The following is a 25,968-nucleotide window of genomic DNA, read 5'->3' as shown; positions in this document are numbered from 1 at the left end:
GCTTAGATGTGTTAAAAAACTTCCTTGGTATGTTGCTCCCATTTGTGTTTTGAAGCCACCTATCAGCTTCATTGTGGCGGCAAATTTGACCACACCTGCTGATGGAGTTGATAAAGATTGGAAGATTATCTGATATTAGGCTGTGTTTTTAAATCAGAGTTGGTTAGATGTTGGTGACATTCCTGAAGCTTAAATTGCGCCAAACTGCGCATGCTTGTTTCAGCTCAGTCAACCCTATGGAAAACCATCACCAAAAAATCAGAACTTAGATGACTGAGAAGGCTCTGATCCAGAACGACTTTCCTCCAAAATAATGCAGTTTGTCCTCCGGATGAAAAGGCCCAGAGGATGCAACGGCTCTGCTACTTGGCTGCAAATGAAAGTACATAGAATAGAACATATGTAGAATAAAGAGTAATATTTAATGCATTAACTTCACTTCAAATTAATAACTAGATGGTTGAAACTCAATTGGGTTTTCCAACAGGACATTGACCCTTTCAATCCTTTAACTAACCATTTTAAAAGTTTGTCGGCCGTGTTTAAAAGCTGGGATCTATGGCAGGAAACCAACTCTGACAAGACGAGGGGAGAAAATCTGGTCATAAATATGAAATAAACATGCAGATGACTCTAAAAACTGGTGCTTTCTATTCAGCTTGAGAAACAAAATAGTAATAGAGGGTATGTATGTATTTGAGCTTTTACATATAATTTTGATTGTCTTAAAATGTGAGAATACTACCTCTCCTTAAAACATTCATATTGGTGTTAGTTTAAAACATTAGTTTAAAAATTTTAATACTTGTTGTCTGAGAAAAACTTTTTGCAGTTTCATGGCCAGTCTTCTGTTATTTCTTGCCGCTAGTCATTCCTTTTGCAGAATGAAATTTATCAGATGATGTAAGCATGCAAACAAAAGTTCTGACAGTTTTTCTTTCTTCTGGCTGTTTTGATCCCGACTGCAGAGCTCCCGGGGCTAAAGGGGAACCACGCAGTCAGAGTGCACCTCCCAGGAAAGCTGTCATGATGCAGACATGCCCCCATCCGATTGTCACAGGTCAGATTGTAATCTAAACAGCAGAAAATATTCACAGACTCATACGGCCTAGGAGACACAGACAAGATCTTTATCCAAACGTTCTATGCTTTACTTTTCTTAATTAGTTGCAAAATTTTAAATATGATTTCAGGAAATCTTTTACAATTTAAAAGTGTTACATTTTATGTATTTTATGTATGTTTTATGGTGGTATAAATGATGTATCTTATCGTTTTTGGCAAATATGTGAAGCTGAAAAGCTAGCAGCAATGAAAACCATGAAGAAAAAATTTATTTTGACTAAGCTGCTTTACAAACTTAAATCCCAGAACCTTCTCTTTTTTTCCCTCTTGTGTGCTTTTTAAAAGGGAAGAAAAATCTGTGCTTTCATGAAAATGCATGTTTTGAGGGAGATGTTAGTTGATCTGTAGTGCCTGCAGGAGTCCTACTAATTTGGAAACTTGATTAAATGAGGTTGTGTAAAACAACCACTTTGAATTTTTAATAACCAGTTAATGTGATAACTTCTAGTCGCACAGCAGGAACGTTTGCTGATTGCAAATACAGCATTGAAAGTTGGTTATTCATGCGGCTCTATTAAACTTAACAGATGGAATTAAAGAACAATAATCCCAGATTGGGGTCTAGTAAAATCAGACCCAAATTTTCAAAATGAATTTTATAGCTTCCACTGTGGAAAAACAAAAAGCACATTTTTCCAGTAAGAGTTTTTCCTACGAGTTTTTACTCTCCGATTCCATTTTTTTCCATTTCACACTGACTGCATATAGGAAGTTTATTAGGGCATTGCACTTGCAATCCAAAAAAGGAATAAAGAATGGAGAGGCTCTGACTAGGAAGGGCGGGCAGATTTTTGTTCACTTCTGTCTCTGTGCTATACACAGATTAAAACAATTTCCCACATTTGACTTATTCACATTATGAAAAATTATAAAAATATATAAATAAAAAACCACAACCTCGTCGTCGGATCGGGACGCAAAATCTGATTCCTTATGTTCTGCCCTTTACAGCCATAATCTGTCATTATTTCAAACAAATAAAAATAACTATTCAAATAAGTCAGAGAGATGTTGTAACATTCAGATTTTTATTTATTAAAAGTCTGCATCCTAGGGCTGTATAACAAGCATGCAGAAGCAGTTTGGCTGATTTATTATCCGAATTAGTTAATAGTAATAAATCCTGGAAAAATAGGATTCTTTTAATCCGTGTTTCATGTCATTGTGTTTTCTTTCTCTACACAGGGCTGTAATAATTTAACCAATATTTTCACCAAGGTTAGCTATTTTTTATATTCAGCCAATCAGAAACAGTAAACCATCCAAAGCTCTAACCTGAAGGTTCAGGGTAGTTTTAAAATGTTCAGCCTTCCTACCAAGATCCTCTCCTTTTATTATTTTCTATCCCTCAGTAATCCGTGTCAGCCTTTCTTCCTCCAGTCAACTCAATCAAGGCGAAGAAAGGCAGTTCTGTTTCCGAGGATTGATGCTCATCTAGATCAGAATTATCTTTCCAATCTGGATCACATTAGGTGCGTCTTAATGATGGCCAAATTTTAATAAGTATTCCTACAGGATTTTTCCACTCTGTATTACCTAATCTTAAATCCAGTATCACTCAGCTAATAGGTAATGTACATAAAAAATCATGGATAGATAAAACAAAATCACTCACTCTCTTTTAATGGCTTTATTTTTAATGTGATTCTGTTGGAACCATTCTCATTTCTACATTTAACAGACTACATATTTGATGTGTTTAAAGAATATGGGTCAAAATATCTAAACACATCAAATGCAGGTCCAACGTTAACTTTTTGCAGCAGTCTGTTACCACAACCTCGGTTTCTTCAGCACACCTGACAACAAACAAGACCAATTTAGTTTCGTTTAATAGGCCAAGGTCAGGCCAGATCCAGGAGATTGCTTTTATAGATTGACCATTCACACCCTGGTGGGAAATAAATGACCTCCTTCATCTCAAACGGCCTCAGTCTTCTCTGGCAACCAACCGTCTAACATCCCTACATAGCAATCATCCATATCATTTAGCACAGTGGCAGAAATAACAGCTTTGTTGCCTGTTGATATAATATGTTTTCCTGCTAACAAAGAAATCTACTTTTTTATGATGGTTTGATTTTAAAAAGACGATAAACCAAACATCTCTCAAACACAAACAATATTATTAAACCATTGAACTGATTTACATAACAATAATAATACATATATTCTCAGCCACAATGATTAAAACTGAATTGACTCTAATAGACACTAAAACCATCCAGTCAGTCAGAGATACTCCAGATCTTGGTTCTGTGTAAAAAGCATGCTGTCCTTTTTACCAACATGGCTGGATGGAACTACAAGAGTAGCTTGGTTAGAATATCAGGACTGTTAGTATAAATACTTAGATATGCAGTAAATGACCAGCAGGCGCCCCTGATTTGGAGCAATGCAACATCTTCCCTCCTCAGGTGAAGATAGTCTGAGAAAAAACGAGGAATCAAACCATAACTTAACTGAAGGATCTAAATACAGGTGCTGGTCATAAAATTAGAATATCATGAAAAAGTAGATTGATTTCAGTAATTCCATTTAAAAAGTGAAACTTGTATATTATATTCATACATTACATACAAACTCATATATTTCAGATGTTTATTTTGTTTAATTTTGATGATTACAAATGACAACAAATGAAAATCTCAAATTCATCATATCAGAAAATTAGAATATTGTGAAAAGGTTCAAAATTGATGGCCCCTGGTGCCACACTCTAATCAGCTAATTAACTCAAACCACCTGCAAAAGCCTTTAAATGGTCTTTCAGTCTAGTTCTATAGGCTACACAATCATGGGGAAGACTGCTGACTTGACAGTTGTCCAAAAGACGACCATCGACACCTTGCACAAGGAGGGCAAGACACAAAAGGTCATCGCTAAAGAGGCTGGCTGTTCACAGAGCTCAGTGTCCAAGCACATTAATAGAGAGGCGAAGGGAAGGAAAAGATGTGGTCGAAAAAAGTGTACAAGCAAGAGAGATAACCGCACCCTGGAGAGGATTGTGAAACAAAACCCATTCAAAAATGTGGGGGAGATTCACAAAGAGTGGACTGCAGCTGGAGTGAGTGCTTCAAGAACCACCACACACAGACGTATGAAAGACATGGGTTTCTGCTGTCGCATTCCTTGTGTCAAGCCACTCTTGAACCACAGACAGCGTCAGAAGCGTCTTGCCTGGGCTAAAGAGAAACAGGACTGGACTGCTGGTGAGTGGTCCAAAGTCATGTTCTCTGATGAAAGTAAATTTTGCATTTCCTTTGGAAATCAAGGTCCCAGAGTCTGGAGGAAAAGAAGAGAGGCACTTCATCCACGTTGCTTGAAGTCCAGTGTAAAGTTTCCACAGTCAGTGATGGTTTGGGGTGCCATGTCATCTGCTGGTGTTGGTCCATTGTGTTTTCTGAGGTCCAGGGTCAACGCAGCCACATACCAGGAAGTTTTAGAGCACTTCATGCTTCCTGCAGCTGACCAACTTTTTGGAGATGCAGATTTCATTTTCCAACAGGACTTGGCACCTGCACACAGTGCCAAAGCTACCAGTACCTGGTTGAAGGACCATGGTATCCCTGTTCTTAATTGTCCAGCAAACTCTCCTGACCTTAACCCCATAGAAAATCTATGGGGTATTGTGAAGAAGAAGATGCAATACACCAGACCCAACAATTCAGAAGAGCTAAAAGCCACTATTAGAGCAACCTGGGCTATCATAACACCTGAGCAGTGCCACAGACTGATCGACTCCATGCCACGCCGCATTGCTGCAGTAATACAGGCCAAAGGAGGCCCAACTAAATACTGAGTGCTGTACATGCTCATACTTTTCATGTTCATACTTTTCAGTTGGCCAACATTTCTATAAATCCTTTGTTTTTATTGGTCTTCAGTAATATTCTAATTTTCTGATATGATGAATTTGCGATTTTCATTTGTTGTCATTTGTAATCATCAAAATTAAACAAAATAAACATCTGAAATATATGAGTTTGTATGTAATGTATGAATATAATATACAAGTTTCACTTTTTAAATGGAATTACTGAAATCAATCTACTTTTTCATGATATTCTAATTTTATGACCAGCACCTGTATGAAACCATAGCTATACAGCACTGGCAACATGCTATCCCATAATGCTTCAGATAAAACCTGGAAGAAAGCGCTGTGATCAGATGAGACCCGGATGAAACCCTCTCCCATCCCCACTTTCAAGCAGGGTGGTGGAAGGATTATGCTCTAATGCTTTTCTGTAAACTGTCCAAGAAAACTTCACAGCATGGAAGAAAAAAACTGAGGTTGCAGGAAACCTTTTCTACTTCATACTGAAGTCTAAAGCAAGATTGTAATCGCCATGATGTCAGAAGGAGGGCTGAAGACGAAGCACGATACTTTCAAAGAGCAACCAAGAGCAGCTCGAGACCTAGAAAATCTAAACAGAGAATCAAGAGCTTCTGTTTGCTTAGCTGCAGCAGATAAATGTAAGGAACTCTGAGTCTTCCTGTAAATCCTCCCAAGATCAGTAAAAACCCTGGGGATCATCTCATCTACCCCATTTTGCAGGATTCCTCTGCAGTCACCTAAAAAAAAAAAAAAAAAAAAAAAATCTAACTTCAGGCCAGTTGAAAGATCCACACAAAGTAATCATCATCAGTTTAATTTATTTATTTTGGGATATTATTAGACTAGTTCTGGTTTAGTGGTCACTATGTTACTTTCCTTCTACTCTACTGCGTCAAGTTTTATATGTCTGAACATAAAGGTTGGAAGACAAATATGTCGAAGACAAAAAAATAATCTGCATCCTAAAGGATGAAAAAGATCTTCTCTGTTTCATCATTTTACTCGCTACCCCCAAACAATGGTATGCAAATTACATCATGCCTGGTTTTCTGACCTTCACACAAATCCTCATAAAAGCTACTTTTATATATTTCCTTTATAATGGAGTGCCCTTGAAAAAATATATCCGCCATTGTCTTCATTTCATTGCATAAAGTGATGCAATGCATTCATTCATAAAAAAACTTCTAGTTTCAAGGTCTTTAGTGGACTACAGTTATGTGGTTTTTTTAAACAAAACTTTTCTGCCTCTCTGAAGCCATGGAAACCCGAGCAAGACAGCGTGCCGAGCGCAGGCAGGAGATCGAGGAAATCAAGAGGAGGAAAGAAGAGGCAAAGCTGGTGAGGCCGGCAACTCCTTCAAGAGTTAGAGTATGTTTCATGCATTAACAGTTTAGCTCATGAGTTCAATGATTTGACTTTTAAGGCAGAGTTGAAAGCTGCAGAGGAACAGAGGCAGAGGGAGGAAGAGGAGGAGAGGCGCAAGGCAGCAGAGAAGAGGAGGGAGGAGAAGAAGCTGGAACGAGAGGTGAGGAGTATTTCATGTTTTATAGTTGGCTACAAGTCCCAGAGGGTTGAAGCAATGTCCGTCTGTGTCCGTCCAGAGGGAAGCAGAAAGACAGAGGCTCCTAAAACGGCATCAGGACCTCATGAGAGTGGCGTGTCAACACCGAAACAGGACCTTACTGTCACATCGAGGCCTGGCACCATGGAAACGCCTCATTCAATTAAAACATGCCAACATGGAGGTAAGCATCCCATCTCGTCTTATGCAGCAGTGTTTCCTTTTACTCTTTTTAACTGTGGTCACAGCAGAACATTTAATGGGGCTCCGAGCTTAAAGCATGTTTAAATATTAAGAGGTCTACCTTATTATAGACATTTGTTAAAATACATTCTATTCTACCACTCATGTTTGTGTGTTTAAGGCTGATCTTTCAGAATTATCCCATCTCAGAAAACCCATTTTTCATGTTTCAATCACAAACTCTAGGGCATCTGAATTTTCACCAAGTAAAAAAAATATCATCACTAGGAAGAAAAACATGTTTAGTTAGTTTTCTGTTTTTAATAATCTACTATTTGAAACTGCTAAATGTGGTAGAAACTGTAATCACAGTAAAATGGATTACTAAACAGCATGGATTTAAGAGGCTTAATAAAAAGTACAGCATGATCTTTTTAGATCTTTATTTGAGAAAAGAAATGTACAAAACAAAACCACCAACACTTTATATGATTTAAAATCTCAATAAAAACACAGGTGGACAAAATGTGACTGATTTGCAGGGTTTTGGAAACTTAATTGGATGCACTGTCAATCGTATTGTGTTTTTTAGGTCTTAAGCTCTCCTTCAGTGCTTCTAAATGACTTGCAATGTGACCGTGAACACATTTAGTCAGCAGATCTTTCAATGTTTTTCTTTGTTTTGATGAAACAGATTATAAAATATCACAGAATTGACTGTAATCAATGATTGCAGCAAACCAATTTTAACAATTAAATATAACAGATGCTAACTCTACAGAAACGTCTGCAGTTGATTGGATAAAGGTAGCAGTAATCTCCCTGGTTGAAATGTCTCTAAGGATGCTTTGTTCATGTTTTAAACAGAGTAAGGACAAGTATGATTTTTATTAAGAAGTTAATTCTGTTGTATCTTCACCGGCTTCTCTCCAGATGGCTGAGACTCATCACAATTTGCTCCTCCTGAGGCGATGCACCCTGGGATGGCTGCAGTTTGCAAGAGAGTCCCTGTGTGAGAAAGAGGCCTCTGCAGAGCGACTACATCAGCATTTTTTGCTTCGTCGGAGCTTAAACGGCTGGAAGAGAGTGGGTATACACATATATACAGGAACCTGCACACATATATACTAAACTTTCAGCGTGAAGGCTTAGTGGATTTTATTTGACAAAATAGACATTTTCAAAAGGTTAATCAGCTTTAATGCAACCGCTCTGTCGGTGCCACAGGGGAGAACATAAATGAACAAACCTCATCAAGGAGGCCAAGGAACAGAGCGGAAATAAAAAAGAATGGTAGAAGAAATTCTGTTTGAATTGTAGGGGCCATGTAGGGGACACAGCTAACATGGAGAAGGTGCTCCGGTCAGGGGAGACCAATTCAGAACTCTATGTGCAACATTAAAAAACCCCACAATAAACCACGGTGGGGGAGGCATAATGCTGAGGGGGCTTTTCTCTGGAACTATAATCCTGAAGGGAACCCTGTTACAGACACCCAGATATAATATAGTAGTTTTTATCAAAGCATGTGTGCGTCATGGTGGCCTAGTCAAAGTTCACAAAGTCCATGGGAGAAATTGATGCATTGTAGCTATAAAAGAAATCTAATTATTGCAAATTTTATCCTTCATCCCACTTAAAGACCATTTGAGGCAGCTACTAGCCCTCACATCTTTTTAGTAGATAAATATTAACTGTTTTCAATCTTCTTCACATAGACATAAAAGCCCAGTGAGATACATCAAAGTTTGTGGTTACAGCAAAACAAATCCCTGAAAAATTTCCAGACACTTTTTTCTGGATATTTTAATCTATTTTGATTTATTTAGATAAAACTTTTTGTGTCCCGATTAAACAAGACAACGTCTCACAGCAGAGAGCACCCACCACCCTCCGACATTCTCAACCCTACAACATTGTCTCTACTTTTTATAAACCTTTGTTGCAACACTTGTCCTTGTTTTAGCTGGGGGAGCTGCGGATAATTCAGGAAGAGCGAGCCGAGCGTTTTTATCGGATACGCACTTTGAGGAGGTTCCTGCTGGCTCTGCTGCAGCATGTGAGCCAGGAGAGGCTGGTGAAGAGGGACCGACGAACGCTGGCTCAAGAACATCACGACAGGTCTGCTCCTCATGGCTGCGCCATTCTGTTCCCATAGAGCCTTCATTAAGCTAACTCAGCTACATTTCTATGGGGTAGGATAACTGTATCAGCATTATTGCAAAAAATACAATCAGTGTTAAAAATTGGATATACTCCATTTTTTAAGAAATACTTCCATTATATTTAAGTGATACTTTTAATGCTACAGCAGTTACAGCGAGATCAGATTTGCTTTGGGTTTTACTTTCTCTGTTCCGATTTTGTTTCAAACCTGCAAAACAGGGACAGCTGGTAAACAACCCAGGATGGAATATGTTTTCACAGGGAGAAACTCTAGATCTCTGAGGTGTATTGTGGGTTAAGCAGTAATTATTATAGAGGAGACAGGTTTTCCTGTAGAAATCCATGGTTTCCCTGGCAGAGTGCCAAGAGGAGTAAATGAGGCTCCATAAGGACAAGTTTTATTGATTGGTATAAGGATACGGAAGTGGAAAAATAAAACTTCCCAGCTTTAATTTAGTATGTTGACTCCCAGCTCTGAAAGCGGGAACAGCATCATATTTTACTGGTTTCCAATCAGTTGAATATTCAAATCATATCTCCAAATCTCAGATGCTTTCTTTGCTGCCCTGTTTAACTTTCTAGACTCAATAGCCTCCTTGAAAATACAAATGTTTTCACATTCTGTCTTATTATAAGCACCAACTTTAATGCATTTCATTAGGATTGTATTAATACACAAAATGGTGCATTTACCGGTATAAGAAATGTAGTTTAATGAATAGAGTCAATGTGTGGGTAAATTAATGTTGCCCACCGAGCAAAAGTTGGTTGAAGAGACATTGAAAAGACGACAGGATTTCAACCAAACGAGGTCTAAATTTGATTGAAAAGTGAATAGTTGAAAGACGTAATTTTCAGATTGTTGAAAACTGGGGTTTCAACGTCTTTTCAACGTCTATTATTGGAATAAAGTGGGACAAAATCCGACCAACCAAACACAGTCCAATTTTCAACATCCATTTCTGCACTAGATCGACCAGATTTAGCCTGATTTAGGGGGGGTCTTTATACAGCTGCTACATGAGAACCAGTCAGTTATAGTATGTTGGGGGTGCTGTCTTGCTGAGGTTGAACCAGTCCATTCTTTCTCTGACCATAGCACCTTATAGGGTTTAGGACTTTTAAACAGCTTGTGGCAAACAGGAGTCCCGCTGCAAATTCTCTCCCACCTGAGCTCCCGTCTGCAGCTCCCCCAGTTACCATTGGCTGCTTCTGATTAACCGTCTCCTGTCCTGTTCTCTAGGAAATATTTAAAGGTTCAAATGCTGATTCATAAACTTGTTTTTCCATATTTCATTGACTTCTAAAAGCAGCAAGTCTATTTATCTTATTAAAGGAGAATTCTGGTTTTTAACACTTTTAGCCCATTTTCTGTAGTGTCCAGGATGAAATCGAATGATCGACACCAAAATTTTGACAATTGGTCCCGTCTCTGCTTTTTGGCTCATGCAGAATCCCCCCCTGGCTGCTCCAGAATGGCTTCCATAGTGCATGTCCGATAATGTCCTTAAAACAACCTTAAACGTTCTTTTTTTAAAAATATGCTACTCACTGGGTCGTCAGCGCTGTTCAATGACGTTCCAAAAAAAGTTTCGTGAAGAAAAACCGTTCCTGTCTTGTTTTATTTAGCATTTTGTAAATCCCAGAACTATTTTTTCCGATACATCACAACCGCTTATAAACTTCCGCTTCCCGTTCGAATCTGAAGCGTTGCACACTCCAGACCACTAGTTGGCGACAATGTCTCTATATACTCCTCCTCAGTATATTCAGGTTCAAAACGGTATCCTCTACCATCAAACTCGAAGTCCAATATGTCCTCATCAAGAATCCACCTTTCGTATTCCATTTTCAGAGTTTTTTAAAGTGTTTAACAGAGACGTTAGCACCTCGACGTCGGAGTACACAGAGTGAAGCGAAAAGACTACAACTAAGTGTAGTCTTTTCCCCATTTCCGTTTCCGGTGGCGGAGGGATATTGACTATTCCAACAGAACTCAATGGGATTTACAAAATGCTAAATAAAACACTACAGGAACGTTTTTTCTTCACGAAACTTTTTTTGGAACGTCATTGAACAGCGCTGACTACCCGGTGAGTAGCATATTTTAAAAAAAGAACGTTTAAGGTTGTTTTAAGGACATTATCGGACATGCACTATGGAAGCCATTCTGGAGCAGCCAGGGGGGGATTCTGCATGAGCCAAAAAGCAGAGACAGGACCAATTGTCAAAATTTTGGTGTCGATCATTCGATTTCATCCTGGACACTACAGAAAATGGGCTAAAAGTGTTAAAAACCGGAATTCTCCTTTAAACCTTTTGACAGTAAAGGTGGCTAAATATAAATACATGCCACACTTTTCAGATTACTTTTGTGTTTCAGTTTATTCTTTTCTGTTCTTTTCACAATTATCCGCTAGTTGGCTTTGGTTCGCCCCAAAAAAAACCCCAAAACAGGCAGATTGAGGTTTGTCGGTGTAACGTTAGAAAATGTCAACAATTCTGTTTTATTTTAGATTATAGATACTGAAAGTTAAAGTTATAGTGGATGATGTTTTTTTCCAAGTGGATCATCTAAATATGAGGCATCCTCCTAATTGCAATCATTCTGGTGATATGTTTACGTAAGGCCGTCCTACGTGCTCGTCCCCATTTTCACTTACCGGCAGTGAGTCTGACATAGTGGAAAAATTGTAAATCTTCTTTTGGAAAGTTAGCTTGTATGAGGGATGCAAACAGCAACTTTTTAAACAGAGCGTGCACGAGGAGAAATGGGCTCATGCATGCTCTCTCTCGCATTTAATAGGCGTTCCCTTCTTGGAGTGGGTACAGGGTTGTGCATGTGCATTTTTTTTAAAGTGGAATTTCAAAAATTCACGAAAATCCTCCACTACACCTTTAATCATTAGTAAAAAAAAACATTTATTCTGATTAGATTTTAAATAGTTTGACACAGTAATATTTAGAAATTGTGAATAATTAAAAGGTTGCATACTTTTCCAGTATGTCTTAAAACTCTGACAGATAATGTATGTTTATATTTCTGCAACTTAAAAACCCGTTATTGTATGTTTTAAGCAATACTTTCATTGTCAATGTCAGTAAATATTTCTTAGCTGCAGCTGCCCAGTCCAGTTGGTCTAAATGACCACAGGCTACAGGTGAAGTCCCTCCAGCCACTCTGCTGCCAAACACCATGTGAAAACTAATTACATGCTGTCTAGCCAGAGGTCCCTCTGATCCACTTCGTTATTGCTCACTTGCTCCGTGTTCGTCTGTCCTTCCATCTGTTTGCTTTTAGACACGTCCTGCAGAGGTGTTTCCAGGCCTGGAGGCAGCTTCCTTGTGTGCTGAGGAAGGAGAGGGAGAGGGAAGTGCGTCGGGAGAAGCTGAGCAGAAAAGTGGCCGAGCTCCTGCCAGATTTCTGCCTCCATCCCCTTTGATGAACCTCCAAGAGAAACCGTCAAAAGGCGACAAGCTTTACACAAGTGGCAAAACATTACTTCAGTAATGGCAATGATAAAGAAAAGGCTTGTTCCATTGCTCGCATTTATTTAATAAAATAAATAAAATCCATTCGAAGTGCACTGATGTAAGACAGAGCAGTTATTGAAGTACAAAGAGTTGAACTATACAAACTAGTGTCCTAACAGTGAGCTTCAGCAGTCCTAGGCTGACACTTGGTCGTTTGATGATCAAATGTATTAGCTTGCTTTCAAGTGGAAGTGTGACAACCTATTACAAGTTTCATTATACAAATGCAATCAACCATTACCAGAATAAACCTTGTGCCGCATTTCATTCACCTGATATAAATACCCATAATGCAATTTGCAAGGCAAAGAGCCGACAATGAGGTACAGAAGTTAATTACATTTTTCATGTTTAAAAAAACGAAAACTTTATTGGATTGAGTCAGTAGAACTGGGAAAAAAAACAATGAATTTGTATTCAGCCCGACTCACTAAACAGTTTCTCTAAACAAGTTTTACTGCATTACCAGGTGCATGTCTGCAGGGGTACTCTGCAGACACACCAGTGGCTCTACCAGCAGTGAATATAAAGAGACTTATAGTCCTTTCTTCATGCATCTGGCTCAGTCAGACTGGATGGACAAAATTGGTAAACATTAATCTGCTAATTTTGCCACAGATTTCCAACTGGATGTAGTTCTGCACTTTAACCGGATCATCTTTAGCACCTCATGTTTTGATCTAAACAATTTAAGTGAGCCTCTGCCACAGTCTGTATTGTTTTCTCCTGAGAATTCAGGACACTGTTTTTACCACATGAGTTTTGGATGCAGACAAAAAAAAAGTTAAATTTTGGTATGATCAAAACAGTATATTCTTCTATATTAGGCTGTATTGCTTTGGTAGCAGACGGTGCACCTATGAGCTGCACCCTGGATCTCTGAAGCTCCTTCAGATTTACCAATTTTGTGGCTCTTTGCTGCTTCCCTAATATAAATTAAATACATGTAAAACTACAGTTTTCATCCACCTCGGGTGTGCATTTCTTTGTCCAGATCTATAACATAAAATCCCCAAATTCCAGAGGGAACTTCCTGTGTTTTTTGTTTGCCAGAAAATGTTCACATTGAGAGTTGAACTTCCTTTTGTGTGTCTGCTGAGGCACAGAGTTGTATGAGGGAAGACTTCATCAGTAATAGTTGTGTGTGACATTGATGTTGCTGGTGCATCCAGATGCATAGATAAGGTTCCAGTAGTGAGTCACTGTAACGGTGGTGAAAGCACAGTACTTAGGTGTAAAGTTAGTGTCTCTACACATCCAATGGAAAACTCCAGAGGTGCGGCTGGACCATATAGGAAGGCTGTCCACTGGAGAAAGCCTCTTTTAGATTATGTGGCAATGCTGCCATCTAGAGGATGGAAGCAGAGCTACTGCTTTTAATCTTATATTGTCCCTTTATACTAAATCTGTCAGAGACGGAGGCTTCAGCTTGTCCCCCATTGACATGAACTCCAACCAGTTGCTCCACAGACCCCTTGAGTAGACGCCAGTATCCACCACGATTCCCCAGCAGGCCCGGCGGGCTGTTTTCTCCCTCAGTGCAATGCGTGCCTCCCGCTCTGTCACATTGTAGCTGATGTTTATGATTTGCACTATGAGGAGGTGCAGGAGGCCGCCTGTCACAATGCTGCTGTACCAGGCACAGGTGAAGCAGAGAGCAGAGCTGGAGAAGATAGAAAGAAGAAGTTAGACATTTGAAAGCTAACCAACCAAGGTTTAAATAGTTTTATCGTTTTTCATATTAATTTCAGATTTTCTATTCTATTTTTTAATTTGGTTTTAGTATTTGTTAGCTAGTTCAGGTTTTTGAAAAACACTTAGTTTCATTTTAGTTTTCATAAGTCTCAGTTATAGATTTTGTCTTTTAATGTAATACAACTTAAATATTGGGGGAAATAAAAAGAAAAAATTGAAATAAAATCTCAGATAAGAACAGACCGCTGCAGCAACACAAATGACCTGACTGTCCCGCCCACCATTTTTTTAGGTAACACAGAACAGAAAAAATATAAAATAAAACAGCCACTGGAAACTAGAACACATATGAATGCATTATGATAAAGAGAAGTGTAAACTAAGCACATTTTCTTTTAAAATGTTGTTGTTTTTAATTTTTGTAAGCTATTATTACAGTTTCAACCATTTTTTTTTTCCAACTCCAATTTTTTATTTTATTTCAGTTAATGACAATGTTTTTCGTCATTTCACTAATTATAGTTAATAACCGTAGTCCCAACGCGTTCAACATAGAGAGGCTTTCAGTGTTCCTGCAGAGACAAATACATCAAAACATCATGGAGAATGGATGATATCAGCGGGAATGACTGCAGGGAACAAAACCTCACTTCATAAAAAATAAATAAAATGGCATAACAAAAAACAATCTAAAATAATAGTCTAGGCATATAGATAGAAAATCCTATTCATATTCAGGGGCTAATACTTTTGGAATATACAGCCTGCGCAACATTATCAAAAACATTAGAACTTTTATTCCTCATGTTCCTAACAGACGGAACGCATTTCACTGAGATTTCCGATGACAGATCAACAAACTAACGCATAACTGAAGTGGATGCAATGCACTTGTTAGGTATACAATGAAGGAAAAGTCTCAGCTTGGATGTTTACAGCAGGTAGAGACATACCCCCATGGATAAACAGCTGTATTTAGAGTGAAAGGTTGTTCTACAAGGTATTTACTTAGTTCAAATTAGAAAAGAACTCTGAGAAACTTTGGCTAAGTAGCTCATTAGTAGAACAAGTCATTTAGGGGACACAGCAAACATCAATAGTGCACGAAAGAAAGCTGTGTATTAATTTTCTGACGAAACTTACAAAAAACGTGTCTATTACAATAGTATCATATCATAGAGATTATGTTTTTAAAAATAGGAAAGTGGACCAACTAGAACCTGAACTGGTTGTAAACTCCAGGGCAGTAGAGTAAGGCAGTGAGGACGCTTTGCTGGGGACACACGCTCCGCAGCACCAGGCCGATGCCGTACATGGACGTCAGCAGGAAGAAGACCAGAGTGAGCAGGAAGCTGCCGTGATTGGCCTGGCCTACACAGTTGTTTATCCTGCATCAGGACAACAGCTTCAGTCAAGGCACAGAAAGAGTCAGACCAAACTTAAACCTGATTAATTCACTCTGCAGACACAAGCAGGAACTCATATTGGACTGAAGAGGTAGTACTTAGACTATGTTTGGATCACTGTTGTTATACAAGTAAAAAAAAAAAAATAAAGGTTTGTTATCACTAAGTTGCAACTCCTTCATTAGAAGTAAACATGCAAATATCTTCTCACAGGAAGAAATATATATTTGAAATCCAACTATAAAGGTTTTACTCTAATTTAACGTGGTTGAATGTTAGCAGTTTTTCTGACCATCCATGGGGTTCGGTGGATGATTTGCCAATATTTTAGGAAGAATTGAAGCCAGTTGAATAAGGGTGGTTTTGAAGTTCAAATATTCAAATACAACAAAAATTCAAATATTCAGCAGAGTTGGGATCAGAAGCTTAATGCTGACCACCTTTATCTTGTCCAAACCAGTTCTAATGTGTGTGGTGGGGAAAATTCCATCTTCTGGTAATTCCCTTTTACATATATTTATGTAGGTATACATATTAGGGCTGCAACTAAAAATTATTTTGCAAATCCACTAATCTAATAATGGGATAGCCAAAGGTTCCTTAAAGAACTTTTTAAATGAAATTAAATCAGGTTAAACTCAAACTTTTCCACTTTAGTTCTGGATAAAGCATAAACGAAAATGGTTTGTTTGTTGTTGTTGTTTTGTTTTTTTTTTATCTTAAATGCACAATGTTTATATATTCTTTTTACAATTTTGATATAATTACTGCTCTAAGTGGGTTGCACTGTCAGCTAAAGGCATGTTTTAGAGTCTATATACTGCCGGTAATGATTAATTGATAACTTAATTAGTTGATGATTTTTTTCAATAAAAAAATGTTTGGCCATAATATGAGGTAGTTCTCAAAACATTTGGACTCTTTCTCCAACTACCTGATTTTTGCTTTGGGTAGAAAGGCGTGGAGACCTTCACAGCTTTTCTGCAGGGTTAATTAGGGAGACACTAACTTTGGCTTGTCAGAACAGGGCTGAATATCATGCAATAAGGTCTGTATGATGTTGCTGTTGATCTCTCTGCAAAGATGAAATAAAATGCAGACCGACTGAAATCCATTGATCTCCTTTTATTGAACTGGAGTTAATATTTTAATACCTTTTTCCCTTGTCATGTGCGTTTGGGATCATTGTCCTGCCAATTGTGTCAAATATTAATCATCTGAACCAAACTGTTTCTATTACACGTTAAATTGTTTAGTTAAGGCATAAACTGGAAGCTTATGAAAAGCTTTCAACAAGCTGTAAAAAAGGCAGCGCCATGTAAATCTGAAGTTAGCCTTTACCTACATTCATAAGTACGTTTATGGTCAGCTGGGGAAAAAAGCCAAAAAATGACTAGCCTATCTGTATAAACAAGGAGGACTCTTTAAACCTTCCAACAAGGTGTGAACGGTCAAGCATGGTAGTGGTAGAATCATGCAAATGGATAAAGCAGGAAAATTTAACCTGCACTAAGCTTCAGAAGGGTTTTAAGAATAATCTAATTTTCTTCCAATAAAAACCAAACAGGTTAAAGTAGGGAGGATGTAGGAGACTATGATTTGACATTAAAATGATGTTATGGCAGAAGCTGGTAAAGAGTGTTTTTGTTCTATTAATAAAAAGGATGCATTCATTTGATCCTGATTATGGTTAATAAAATCGAAAATAAATTCAAACCTATGCATCTAATTCTTGTTTTTAAAAATTGTGAAAGGTGTTTAAATAAAAAAAATAAAACTGAGCGGTGGCAAGTAAAAAAACCCACCAGACACAGTGGTGATCGAGACGCCGCACGCAGACGCCACAGATCCGACAATGCCCTGCTCTTGGTGGCCGCTCCACCCTGCAGACTGAGCACCAGTTCCTCCGCCTATCTTCCTTCAACTCCGACCCTTCCTGCTCTGATGATCCCATCCGACTCACTGCTGTCGACACTTCCAGCTTCCCTCCGTTGAAGTGGGCGTCTCCATCTGCCGGGGGGCTGTAATACGTCACCGTGCTGTGGACGGCCCGTTTGTCCAGCCGAACGATGCCAGGATCTCTCCTGGTGTGAAGAAGAGTCAGCAGGGTGAGGATGACTCCTGAACTAATAGCTGCCAACTCAAACTGACCCACATCCCCACGTGGGAACACTTCCCAGATGAACAGGTAATACATGTACGCCAAAGAGAAGAGGGCCAGGCTGAGGAAGAAGAGGGTCTGCCCCTTTTTTCGGTGGATGAAGTAGTAGTACCACAACACCAGGCCGGGCAGAGCCGTCAGAACCAGCACCCCAAGCAGAATGTGGAGAGCTGCGAGGTGTAGCAGGCCGGGAAGGAGAATGAGAGGAGGGATGATTGATAGATCCAGCTTTCGGGCTCCGCCCCAAAACCATGGTACCCGGATCCGGTCTGAGATCACTGCAGTCACATGCGACAAGGATTCAGGTTTCTGAGGCTCTCTCTTTAGAAATCTGTAGAAACAACAGAAAAAACTGATTAAGAAGCGTCTTTACTGCTTCCATCGGGTCAGAGTTCATGAGAAATGGTGAAATGTACCAGGTTTAATGTTCACTGAAAACAAAACTGAGCAAAATTAAGAAATTTAGGGCAGATTCATTTGTGATCTTTTATAATTGGATTCCAGGCAGATTAGATTTGACTTAATTTAGACTTAGATAAACTTTGTCATTTCTGTATAGAAAACGAAATTCCGTTTCACACTGAAATGAGCAGCTTCCAACAGTGAACCAGTGGAGTTAACATTAGCATTTATCAAGTGCAGCAGTGATCAGAATCTAAACGGTGTAGTAGAAAAGAAACCTGTTTAAAAATAATGGTGCAAAAGCGCATTAATATGAAAAGGTTCAGTGCGTTTTATGTTCAAAACTTCATTCTCTTCTCCAGTGACCATGTTAAGATGAAACACGGACATTGGTCCTCAATTTCCAAAACTTTATCATGGTTTATGGCCTAACAATGTGAAGCCTCTTCCCAGAGGGCAGCAGGGAGAACAGTCCATGTTGGGGGTGTGAGGGGTCACTGATGATGTTACAGGCTCGGGACATGCTGGAATGAAAGGTCCTTAATTAAGGAATAGGAGCCTCAAGGATCCTGACGTTCTTCCAGTCTGAGGCGCTGCAACCTCCACACCACATAGTGAGACAGCTGGTCAGAAGGCTCTCTATGGTGAGTTGTATTCTGTAATCTCCCATACGCCTTGCCACATCATCCTGGTGTTGTTGGCGTCATGAAAAGATCCTGGATTTACTGACTGTGGCTCCGCTTCGCTGACCTGATGGCACAGTTCAAGTTGGTTCTCGCTGTTGTCAGTGCCTCTTTATCACCAGACTTGAAAGCTAAGTTCTGTGCTTTTAGCGATTTCCGAACCTCTCCATTCATCCAGGGTCATTGGTTGGCCCGAGTGATGATGTTCTTTGTGGTGCTGACATCTTCAATGCATTTGTTGATGTAGGCTGACACAGTCATGGCAAACTCATCAATACTGATCTTGTTGTCATATGTTGCTGCAGATTTTAACATGTTCCAGTCAGAGCACTCAAAACAGTCCTGGAGTGCCTCCATGGCGCCCTCCTTCCACACTCTCAACTGCTTCACAGTAGCTTCTGCTCTGATCAGCAGGGGCTTGTATGCAGGAATTAGCATTACCTCTGCTCTTCAGTGGTCTGAAAAGCAGAGGTGGGGACGAGGGGCTGCTCTATATGCGTCTTTTACATTAGTGGAAACCAAGTCTAGATTATTCACTCCCCGAGTAGCAAAATCCACATGTTGGTAAAAATAAGGGAGAACGGTCTTCAAATTGGCTTGGTTAAAATCTCCAGCAATGATGAAAACGCCCTGCGTGTGTGCAGGTTGAAGCTCAGAGAGTCTGATAGAGAACACTCATGGCCTCTTGTGTATTAGCGGTGGGAGGCACATACACAGCAGTGATGCTAACAAGAGTAAACTCCCTCAGTAGTTTGAAGGTCTGCAGTTAACAGTCAAAAGCTCAATGTCCGGAGAGCAGAAGCTGGCGACAGATCTAGCATTTTTACACCAGTTGATGTTGATGTAAACACACAGCCCCCCCTCCTCAGGTCTTACCCCTGAGTTTACCGTTTCTGTCAGCGCAGAATAGAGAGAGCCCATCCAGGCTAACGGGGTTGTCCAGTATTGATGAGTTCAGGCATGTCTCCGTCAGGATGACTGACAGTTATTAAACTCCCTTTTTGAAGAGAGTTTTGAGTTGTACATGATCCATTTTGCTGTCCAGTGAGCGGATGTTGGAGAGCAGCAGTGAAGGGAGTGTTGGTTTGTAGGGGTTCGCTGTTAGCCCGGCTCTGCAGCCTCACTTTCGCTGTCGGTCACAACGTCTTCGCTTGCTGCTCCTCTGGCGTGTGCTGCTCAGAGGGTCCACTGCTTTGTGGGCATCGTGGCCATGTGCCCGAAGCAATCCGAAGCTACTCAAACGATCGAGAGTAGCTGTTTTTACGAGTCCAGGAAAAACACTTGATGACCGCATCTCCAGCAGGCGCTGGCAGTCATAAACTAACCTACTGGATCGACGTGTTGTTTGTAGCATGCTAGATGGCACATTTGGTAAAAAAAAAGCTTGCAGGTCTTTGGGCGCTGTACGCAGCCACAGCCATCACAACGCCGCCATCTACTAATGTTGCTTTCCATAATATCTGTCACAACTTTTCAAGGCTAGCAGGGAGGGGCCAAGATGGTGCTGCACAGTGGAGAGACAGTGAGATGTTAGAGCATTAATAAAAAGATAAAACTCTATTTAAGCCTGAGGGAAAGGCTCCATTTGGATGTGGGACCCCTCAATATATAGAAAGGTGAGCATGTGATGATCTACCTCTACTGATTAAAAGTTATCTTTGACATGATTAAGTTCAGAAGAAGCTCGTTTTCTGTAAAGTTAACATCCTGCTGGTCGTCTCTACATCCAGGTTGTTGTGATGGTAGATCTCCCTAAAACGTGACGGTAAAGAGTTTCACTCAAATTCATGAATTTCCCACTCAGCACCCAATATTGCCAGAAATGGTTTCTGTTGTGCGTTAGCAATAGCATCTATCTTTCTGTGTTTACCGTTTAACAAAATAACATATTTGAGCATTAAGACCTGGGATAGGAACCTTGGGTACATCCCTGCTGCAAACCTGGATGAAATGAGTGGCTCATTATCAGGCCTTGACCAAACCGGTTGGCGGGTTAAGGAGATAATCAATCATGTACCTAAAGGTTACAGAGCAGTAGATCTGAAGGACTAAAGCTGAAGACTGCTGACATAAAGGATATTTTACTGCAAGCATCAAACCCATGAGACATTTTTTTGATAGTTGGTTTAAGTTGGGTAACTAAATCACTTGCAATGTAGTGATATATAAAACCCAAGACTGAAAGAGAGTGCACTTTCTGCCTCTAGAATTTCAGTACAAGTCTAGTTACTGTAAAAAAACACTGTTTTACAGAACAGTATGCATCGTTCAGTAACAAACTTGAATAAAGAAATATTTGTCTATAATGAATATAAACTTACAAATGGTCTGTAAACAACAGAAGGTGGTGAAAACATTTGATCTGGATTTTTTGGTTTCCATACATTTTGTTTTGTTAGCTTTTCTTATTGCTGGTCTAAATCTTTTTGTTTTCCCAGTTTAAAAATAGAGAAATAAATGAAAAAGAACCCAAAGCATTGCAATAAGCCCTAATATGTGTGAAGCTATGCCTGATTGTTTTCTCTTCAAACACTTTGACTCTATTTAGCCTTTTATCATGAACGCAATACAGATTCCCCATTCTGATAGCTTCTGAGCAGCTCCTCCTCTCACCTGTCACAGGCCTCGTCCAGGTCCTCGCAGTCGCAAAAGCAAGCAGCGACATGACTGCGTTCCCCGTGTCTGTTAACATACTCGCAGCAACACAACACCTCCTCCTCCTCCTCTTTCAGCTCCCGTTTGGTTCTCTTCTTCATGACTGACAGCAGTGCAGCCTGTGGGATGTTTCAAAAGCACATTCATTAGGTATGCACCCTGATGCTCTATCATTCCAGTTCTTTTCCCTAAACAGAGATCACTCAGGACAAACTCTTTAAATAACACTTCATAACTTTTATGAATTAAATAACCAGGAGACATGACAACAGATTCTGATAGAAATTGTAATCTTACTCAGATCAGAGAAATTGCTTAGAATGCACAGAAGGCAGCTGCTCACCTCTGGGCTCACCTCTCAGGAAGTGGCCCCGATTAATAGTTAAAAAGGCATTTTATACATCTCCAGTCTCCCACATCATCACCTTTTACATCATACACGTTAGCAGATGATTAGACATCCATGGCTCCATCCTTATCAAAATATTACACTTCATTCTTAGCTGAAGGACACGGCTCTCATTCCATTTCCAAACCTTTGCCATGTACAAAATGAAGATTATAACTGTATATCAGGACACAGGAACTGTCTTGATTAGATTAAAACATCAGTCCTGACGCGCAACAGGCAGCCACTACCAAGGTGTAATAAACTCACACGTTTTCAATGCTAATTATCCTAACAATCGTAAGCATTGCAGAAGTGTTTAAACCCGTTTAGCTTATCTGCAAAGCATGTCACATTATTGTTCTGTCTAACAAAAGCTGATGCATGAGATTTGGAGGAAAATAATGTTAACGTTTGGGCTGTCTGAAGCAATTTCAGAGCAAACCAACATGGGTGTTATAAATGATTTAGTCCCATCACAGATGGACCCAGGATTCAGAAATAAGTCTAAATGCAGCCCTGCAAACCTACACCAACCTCACAAAGATGGGTGCTTTAAACCCTTTAACAAATAAGAGTAGAATTCACACTCCCCAATATAGTTTTTTTTTTCCAGTTACTTACAACTAAGGGACTTTGTAATAAAACACAGAGAGTGGACCAAAATCCTAGAGCCCACTAAAATCAAAGAATTCTTGATAAAATTGCAAACAGGTAGAGGGAATAAGAAAATTCTTAGTTATTTTTATTTATAGAGATGTATCCTAACAAAAATGTACAGATCAAAGAAAAATGGGAGAGTGAAATGAATATAGATATACAGCAAAACAGATGGGAGGAAATATGCACTGACTTTAATACATGGTGAGAATTTAGGTGGAAGATAATAAGTTTCTTTATGAAACCAGCGGTCATATCTAAAATGGGGTCCATACACTTAGATAAATGCTGGAGAAGTTGTTGGCGACACATTGGCAATCTTACTCATATATTTTTGACATGCCTTAAATTGAGACGAGAGGGGACGAGAGATGGAAGGCAGTTAGAAAAGTATTTCAGAAAACGTTTAACAAAGATCCTGAGATGGTACTGCTTGGATTATTTCCAAAAGACAAAGACCTTCTACAAATATTACTGATTGCGGCTCTTAAATGCATCACAGTTAAATGGTTGAAGCCTGACCCGCCAACATACAAAATGTGGATTGAAAAGGTCTAAAAAAAAAAATCTATCATATGGAACAAATAACTTATTGCTTGAGGCTTTAAAAAAGACATATTTGTTAATAGGAGGAAACCGGCCATGACCATAATGTAGTAAAAATCTCACTTTTTTTGTATTTTCTTTTTATGTATTATACTCCTCCTTTATCTTTACTTGCTTATTTTATTTTTTAGTTTATTTTTATTTCATTTATCCATCTCCATTTGCTTATTTAATTATTAACTATATTTATGTTTGTAAGTTATTCATGTTTAACCATGTGACCTACTTTACTTGTAAGTTTTAACACGGTGCATATACTTTCAAAGTTTGTTCTTTTTTTTTTAAAAACTGAATGTGGGCTTGTAAGTATATGTCTGTGTAAGTTGCAAAAATTGAAATAAAAATTAAGTGATAAAAAAACAGCTGATGCGTGTTTGTGAAGTGAGGGAAAAAAAGTTAAATTTTAACCAATTTTTACGAGTAAAAATTCAAAGCATGGCCTTTATTTGTATTCAGCTCCAGGGGTGTAAACTTTATATGAGATCAGAATGAAAAGGATGTAAAAAGTTTCAGATGAGGCAGAGGGAGGAAAAACACATCAACAGAAATGACTCTAAACCCATTTATGCTAAAATAATCTCTTAATACAGCAGATTATGAATCATTTTCCCACACATCACTCTGATGTAAAGCCCTTGCTCACTTGACTTGACCTGATCTGTCCACTTCACAAACATCTGCCACACATCTGTCAAGCTTAAGCGAGAGCCCTCCCATCCATTCAGTCCATTCGCCGATTTATCGCCTTGACCGAATTAGGTTGAGGTGTTGTCGGCATAAATTACAATCACAGGGCTTCAGTGTTGCCTCAGTTAAACATTTATAGCCAACCGGCTGTGTGTTTCCTGGATGGGGCCGCCTTTTATAGTTGCTTTCTGTATCTCTGCTTCTGTCTCCTTGAATCCCAGTCGGCCTCAGCAGATGGCTGCTCACACTGAGCCTGGTTCTGCTGGAGGGTTCTTCCTGTTAAAAGGGAGTTTTTCCTCTCCACTGTCGCTACAAGCATGCTCAGTGTGAGGGATTGCATTCGAGTCAATGAGTCGATGCAACCCACTGGTTTTCCTTAGATAGAAAACTTTAAATCAATGGGCTCTATGCACAGCTCCACTACTTCCTGAATTTAAGGCAGCTCCTTTGTTTCCTGTCTTTCATTACTGGACGAACTGATTAATCCAGGTGTGTCTGGCCAGTTACTTAGGTCATACACACCTGGATTAATCAGTGCATCCAATCATGAAAGACAGGAAACAAAGGAGCTGCCTTAAATTCAGGAAGTAGTGGAGCTGTGCATAGAGCCTATTAGACTGTATGATCTGGTGAACTGTAAAGTGCCTTGAGATGACTTGTGTTGTGAACTGGCGCTATATAAAACTGAATTGAATTGAATCAAGCTTTAAAGACATTTCACAGAAATTTTCCAAAGAGCCATTTCAATCTCCTCTAAACAGCAAAAAAAAAGTCATTTTAGGACCCTAACCAGGCTCTTGACTGGAAGGTGAATGCTTCTACAGTCAAAAATATGACTAAACAGGTTTAGCTTTCAAGAAGTCAAACTATTTAAACCTAAAATTATCAATACTCTTGTCGGATTTATTTGTTTTGATTGCTTTATTTTTCAAAAATTCCTCAGAACAAAATTGATGCCATTCGGCTGTGACGATAAAGAGAGGAAATGAGCCTGAGGGTCTGACGTCTAATATCAATGTCATACGAAGTTATTTATTTTTACAGAATATTTATAGTGGGGGAGAATAGTCTGGGCAAGATGTGTAATTCAGCCGTCTATCAAACAAGGCTCGTGATGACATGGTGGTACCAGCACATCACTCGTTCACTGTGCTCTATTGAGAATATTATTGTTAGAGAATGAGATTGTACAGAAATTATGTAATAAAAGTCTTATTTTATTGATGAGTAAACATGGGGGGGGGTAGTTGTACTATTCAGCCATTTGAGGTGTGCAGGAACACATGTAGAAAATGCAGAACCTTGGCTGCAATTTAAAAAATGGAATCGTCTAGAGCCGTTTCAAACGAAATGTCTTTTTGTTTACACTTGTGTATACAAAAAGATAAAATAAATCTGTCTCTAACATTGATTACTAGAACTGTTTTAGATAATGGACCCAACCGGTCTGACTAGTGCAATAAAATAAAATAAAAAACGACTTATTAAAGTAATAACATTACATTTTATTTAGATTGAAAGCTATATATAGGGCTGAAACAATAAATCGATTTATGGTTAAATGTAATATCTAGACTGTAAAACATGCATTTAGCTGACAGAGCAACCCACTTAGAGCAGCAATTATACTAAAATTGTAATTAAAAAATATATATTTTTTTGTCTGTCAATATGCTCTATCCAGAATTTCTCAAGTGGAATTTTTATACTTTAATTTCCTAAAAAGTCTTCAAGGAACCTTTGGCTATCCGATAATTAATCGAAAAAAATAATCGACAGATGAATCGATTTGCAAAATAATCTGTTCAATCTGTTTTAAGTAAATGTAGGTATATTGTTTTCTTTTTTTAATGAAAAGCTACAGGAAGGTGATAAAGTTACATTCCTTAAATAAAAGTAATCGTTTTTCATGCGTTAAAAAGAAAACCAGAGAAAATAAAACAAGCTGACAGCCTGTAGGACACACACCGGAAGGTCCTTTCCAAATATGTCCGGACAGAAACAGATATTCGTACCTAAACATACGCCTCCTCCAACATGGTGCTCGTCACCTCCACCGCGGATAATGATCGCAGTGAAGTGTCAGGAGTCCGCAGATGGCTGCCACCTGGTTCTGGTTCGGTTTTGGAGGGTAGTCCTGTGTCTGTGTGCAGGGAAAAGGAACTGTCTGCTTCCTGAATGTGGCGGACCCCGTCCGCCCACAACTTCTACC

At 39.1% G+C, this 25,968-nt stretch overlaps 2 protein-coding genes across 3 annotated transcripts in view; one reads left to right on the top strand and one right to left on the bottom strand.

The window, feature by feature from the left end:
• The window catches only part of ccdc191 (coiled-coil domain containing 191), a 27,429-nt gene extending 14,015 nt beyond the window's left edge, over positions 1-13,414 (top strand). Inside the window, exons 11-17 of the mRNA XM_038293803.1 lie at positions 969-1,060; positions 6,225-6,307; positions 6,393-6,494; positions 6,571-6,714; positions 7,647-7,799; positions 8,680-8,834; positions 12,181-13,414. Of these exons, the coding sequence (XP_038149731.1) occupies positions 969-1,060; positions 6,225-6,307; positions 6,393-6,494; positions 6,571-6,714; positions 7,647-7,799; positions 8,680-8,834; positions 12,181-12,322 (871 nt within the window). The 3' untranslated portion in view covers positions 12,323-13,414. The remainder of the gene's footprint in view (positions 1-968; positions 1,061-6,224; positions 6,308-6,392; positions 6,495-6,570; positions 6,715-7,646; positions 7,800-8,679; positions 8,835-12,180) is intronic.
• On the bottom strand, positions 12,755-25,968 carry zdhhc23b (zinc finger DHHC-type palmitoyltransferase 23b). 2 transcript variants are annotated; one of them, XM_038293804.1, is made up of 5 exons: positions 25,772-25,968; positions 21,374-21,534; positions 17,320-18,006; positions 15,329-15,496; positions 12,755-14,076 (listed from the first exon to the last, which is right to left on the bottom strand). In XM_038293804.1, exons 2-5 carry the CDS (start codon positions 21,514-21,516, stop codon positions 13,809-13,811), a joined length of 1,266 nt encoding a protein of 421 aa, XP_038149732.1. In that variant the 5' UTR covers positions 21,517-21,534; positions 25,772-25,968; the 3' UTR covers positions 12,755-13,808. The 2 variants fall into 2 exon arrangements, with proteins under 2 accessions (XP_038149732.1, XP_038149733.1); XM_038293805.1 differs by lacking the exon at positions 15,329-15,496.

This window comes from Cyprinodon tularosa, unplaced genomic scaffold, assembly GCF_016077235.1.
Source record: "Cyprinodon tularosa strain WSP-4 unplaced genomic scaffold, ASM1607723v1 ctg33, whole genome shotgun sequence".
NCBI lineage: Eukaryota > Metazoa > Chordata > Actinopteri > Cyprinodontiformes > Cyprinodontidae > Cyprinodon > Cyprinodon tularosa.
Note: the sequence above shows the minus strand (reverse complement) of the source record. Positions and strands in the feature narration are given on the sequence as shown.

Coding starts and splice junctions, on each gene's coding strand:
- zdhhc23b (XM_038293804.1), bottom strand. CDS start 21,516: ATGAAGAAGAGAACCAAACGGGAGCTGAAAGAGGAGGAGGAGGAGGTG. Junction 18,007..21,373: donor CTGGACGAGGCCTGTGACAG/GTGAGAGGAGGA, acceptor TTGTTTCTACAG/ATTTCTAAAGAGAGAGCCTC. Junction 15,497..17,319: donor CTCGATCACCACTGTGTCTG/GTGGGTTTTTTT, acceptor GTCCTGATGCAG/GATAAACAACTGTGTAGGCC.